The sequence below is a fragment of the Oratosquilla oratoria genome, chromosome 9, assembly GCF_046742065.1.
Source record: "Oratosquilla oratoria isolate Oo_2021 chromosome 9, ASM4674206v1, whole genome shotgun sequence".
NCBI classification, from domain to species: Eukaryota; Metazoa; Arthropoda; class Malacostraca; order Stomatopoda; family Squillidae; genus Oratosquilla; species Oratosquilla oratoria.
In genome coordinates, this window is record NC_134785.1 from 70,194,989 (window position 1) to 70,199,082 (window position 4,094).

Genomic DNA, 4,094 nt, shown 5'->3' on the forward strand with positions numbered 1-4,094 from the left:
ACGGCGTGAATCTGTCTGTAAAGATGACATCTGGGGATTTTAATTTATTTTTTCTTGAGGGGGGTGGGGTGGTAAGTGGGTTGTTTGTTATTTTTCATAATTATTTTTTTGTCGACAGGCTGAAGAAATGGGCCTCCTTTTTGTGTCATTTTGCGAAAAGAAAACGGGGGTGAAGGGGACCTCCTGAAGGTTGTCCGTGACCTCTGGAACGGAAGAGCCAGCTACGGGGGAGTTGTGTGTTGTGGTCCGTAGAGGGTGCCAGTGATCTGGCACTATTCCGGCACAATAGCTTAAGTACCGCCCCCCTAATTGTGCCGCCCCAGGACATATGCCCCCCCCCCCATGTGAGGGCCCTGTATCCAATCTACATCCTTGTTCATAATTATGATATTCAGTTCCATGTATATTTCCTCCGTACCATAATGTATGTAATATGACCCAAAAAGTATTGTTCAATAATTTCCGTATTGATCATTACAGCAGCTGATGTACCGGGATATTTGATAGATGTCTTTGCTACCAACTATAAACACATACAGCAATGTGAATGGCAATAAATATATACGAGACAACCCTGGCGCACCGATATAATTTCTGCCACCGAAACAGAGGCCCTATCATATATATCCCTTTATTCCTCATATATTTCATAATTTTGCATGCAAAACTCGCACGACATTTTTTGACGTTGAGGTACGATAACACACATAGTAGTGGAGGTTTCTTATTTTATTGGAGCTACATGAGCAGTTATCATATTATCAATTAAATCATATGGACCAGAGGAAACCAGAGGATCAAAGGAAAAATAGTTTCACCCTACTAAAGTGTTTTAATTAAGTTAAGCTACTGTAATTTTTGTTGGAATATTTAAAAGCAAGAATGTGAAGAGGACGACGGTTAGGGCGCCCTGACTGCAGACGACGGAGGCGACAGTTCCATTGCAAGCGTCGAATTCGTTGCAAGCATCTAAGCAACCAACGACAAGTCTGCCGAAACGAGAACAAGCTAAAGCATACACATTTGTCAACTATTCTACACATCAATGTTGAACAAATTACTTCAGGATCTAATTTGTTCCCCAACATAACGTTATTTAGTTGGATAATAACAGGCAACAAATATCTTAATGTTGTGTGCAATTATGCCGTATTAATTCATCGAAAAACTCTATATAACAATTCTGGATGAAATGTGATGCATAAAGAATTACACCTTTAGTTGGGGGAAAGTAACATTGTCTGGCGTTTAAGTTGAACAACTCCCTTTGAGCCAAGAGTTGTTTGTTGTTTTGTTATTTGCAAACACATTTAAAAATAAGCAAAATATGCAAGTAATCTGAAATGTCCAGCCATGTGCATAAACACTGGAATAACTTAGGGAAAATAATAAGCCAAATTGTAACCCTATATGAATTCAAAGCCGATATATGACATACCTCCCTTCCTATACACTGCAATTCTGTAAAAACAGCAGCTTACCTATCTTCGTATATGAAAACGCCGCAGTGACTCTGCCGTCCCATCTCAGTGTCGACAGTCAGTGAGCCGGAGTCGACAGAACAGCCACGCACCACCATCGTCTCATGGTTATCTGCTGCATGGCGAAGAATCACACTATTAATAATTACCCATGTGGTCTTACGAATATTGCGTGTCATATGCGTATGTGATGCATGTAAAGGTATGGTTACACTAATCAACGGATGGATTTCGTCCAACGCTTGAGGGTTTGGGAAAATAAAATGAATATATGTGTGTGAAGTATTCATATTTACGACATAAATATATATGTATATATATTATTCAATAATAAGAGATGAATTATTTAATAGTATAATTTTCTCTTGAAATAGAAAATATATTTTATAGAATTTATATTGTTGCAATAATCAAACGGTCGTTTGAATACTGGTGTACGTAAACGGTGGTAATTTTTCTTATGCGCGAAAACTCGTCTCGCCATTTGGTTAATAACTACATTTTTTTTTTTCGCAATGATGGAGTGGAATACTGAAGTTATCCATGCTCCAACAGAGAAGACACGACCACAAGAGGCACTTTGGGATGTGAGGCATCCTAACTGTATTAAGAAATAATGATACAATAATCTCTCTCTCACTTAGCCCTACCATTACCATTTTCTATAGATGACAAATATCTTCTGCCTAGTGTTCGATAATCTGTGTGTGTGTGTGTGTGCATGTGTATATGCATGCGTGTGTGTATAAGGTATGCAAAGATCGTCAATATTCATTTTAGAGAGATCACGAGTCGTTCAAAGTTATCTGGGATAAAATATTTTAGAAAGTGTCATAGGCATTGGCTCTGCCAATGAAATTCCTCATTCTGGATAGAAGCATCACAAGAGTGTAGACCCTTTCCTGTATATTGTAGTGGTAACTACAATTAGATGAACAACCACACGTGCACTCGCACACCGACTAGATCTTTCACACGGTGATTCTAGAGTGGGGAGGAATAATTGATATACCAGGGAAGTGCAAAGTCGGATCATGTTCACTGCGGACAATTTCGCACTCTCACATAGACTCAAACACACAAATATATTAGTGTATACGTATATGGCGTTTGTAATTTGCAAATCAACCGTTGGATCATATAACTCGTTCATTGGTCTCAGAAATACAGACGCGCTAAAAGGATAAGGTGAGATGGTTAAGAGTTCATATGTTGAGGTGTTTCATTGCGGCTGAAACAGTCACCCTTAACCTTTATACTCGGGTAACAAGTGATGGTTGCTATTAATCGCTTGGGGATAGTGTTCTGACCTGTCGCACTACAACGTCACACAATATCGAAGTCGTATTCCAAAACCAGAAAATATGTTTATATGGTCTTCTCTCACGCAGTGAGGGTCTCTGATTGGGTTCCTTGGGTTTTGCGCGAAGTGCAGGCACGAGCACTGTGACGTGAGCGCTATGCGCGTTTAAATTTTGGTGGCTTACTAATCTTCTTAGTTGGATAAAAAGATCGGAGATCATTCGGAGTACGCTCGGAACATTAAAGCTCACGCACGAACTACGTCAACGGTCGTGAGGGTCCTGAATTTGATGTATTTCTTATAGTATTTATTAATTCATCTTATCTATTGATTTCATTTTTCATGTATTCGTCATATATATATATATATATATATATATATATATATATATATATATATATACATTTCATTATTCATGTATTCAAGTTATTTATACATTTCATTATTCTTGCAATAATCTTATGTATTTCATTATTCATTTATTCATCTTAACTAGATATTTCAGTATTCATTTATTTCTACCTTTTTGTCGTGACAAACTGCTTCATACATACAAATCTAACTCACAGAAATATCCAGACAATTTGATGCAGTCTGTGGAAGGGAAAAGGCCGTCTCTTGCCTTCCAGCCCGCCAGGCAAGGAGACTCGAGGTAAGTGTCGCTCCTGTTGTTGTGAAACGGATCCTCACAAAACGGGTTCGAACCGTTGAACGAGGCGCACTTGAAGCAGTCCATTGCTAGGGCGGTTTGAACTGGAAGGAGTTGATGTGTTAAATTAATTAGATAAATGAACATGCGAATGAAGCAAAAGTCAAATAAAGTAAAAATAATTTAATATAGTATTCCACAGAGATGCATTTGGTTATGGAATAGCCCTTTATCGTTCAGTAAAAAAAAAAAAAAAAAAAAAAAAAAAAAAAAAAAAAAAAACCATAGCCCAGTCTGACAAATGGAGACACAGACGGTACACACGCGAGTGTAGATCTTTCCCTATACCAGTGTTGTCCAAACTGGGGTACGCAACATAGATCGTAGGGGTAGGTGAACAAACAAGGAATACACACACATACACACACACACAAACACCAGAAACATCCCATTTTCTATGGCGGGATAGAGAGAGGGTGCGGTGGAAAGGGTACGTGAGCAAACAAGGAACACACCCACACACACATGATTAATATATTATTTACATTACCTGAAATAAAACTGAGTTTGTTCAACCATGGTGTGCTGAACAGTAGGAGAAGGTAATAAAGGGTACAATAGGCCAAAATGTTTGGACAACACTGCCCCATGCAAGACTATT

At 38.5% G+C, this 4,094-nt stretch overlaps 1 protein-coding gene across 1 annotated transcript in view; it reads right to left on the reverse strand.

The window, feature by feature from the left end:
• Positions 1-720: 720 nt before the first annotated feature.
• LOC143027894 (uncharacterized) overlaps positions 721-4,094 on the reverse strand; it is a 7,945-nt gene continuing 4,571 nt past the window's right edge. The window contains exons 3-5 of the mRNA XM_076189540.1: positions 3,352-3,537; positions 1,482-1,596; positions 721-989 (exon numbers count right to left, since the gene is read on the reverse strand). Coding sequence (XP_076045655.1) covers positions 842-989; positions 1,482-1,596; positions 3,352-3,537 — 449 coding nt within the window. The 3' untranslated portion in view covers positions 721-841. The remainder of the gene's footprint in view (positions 990-1,481; positions 1,597-3,351; positions 3,538-4,094) is intronic.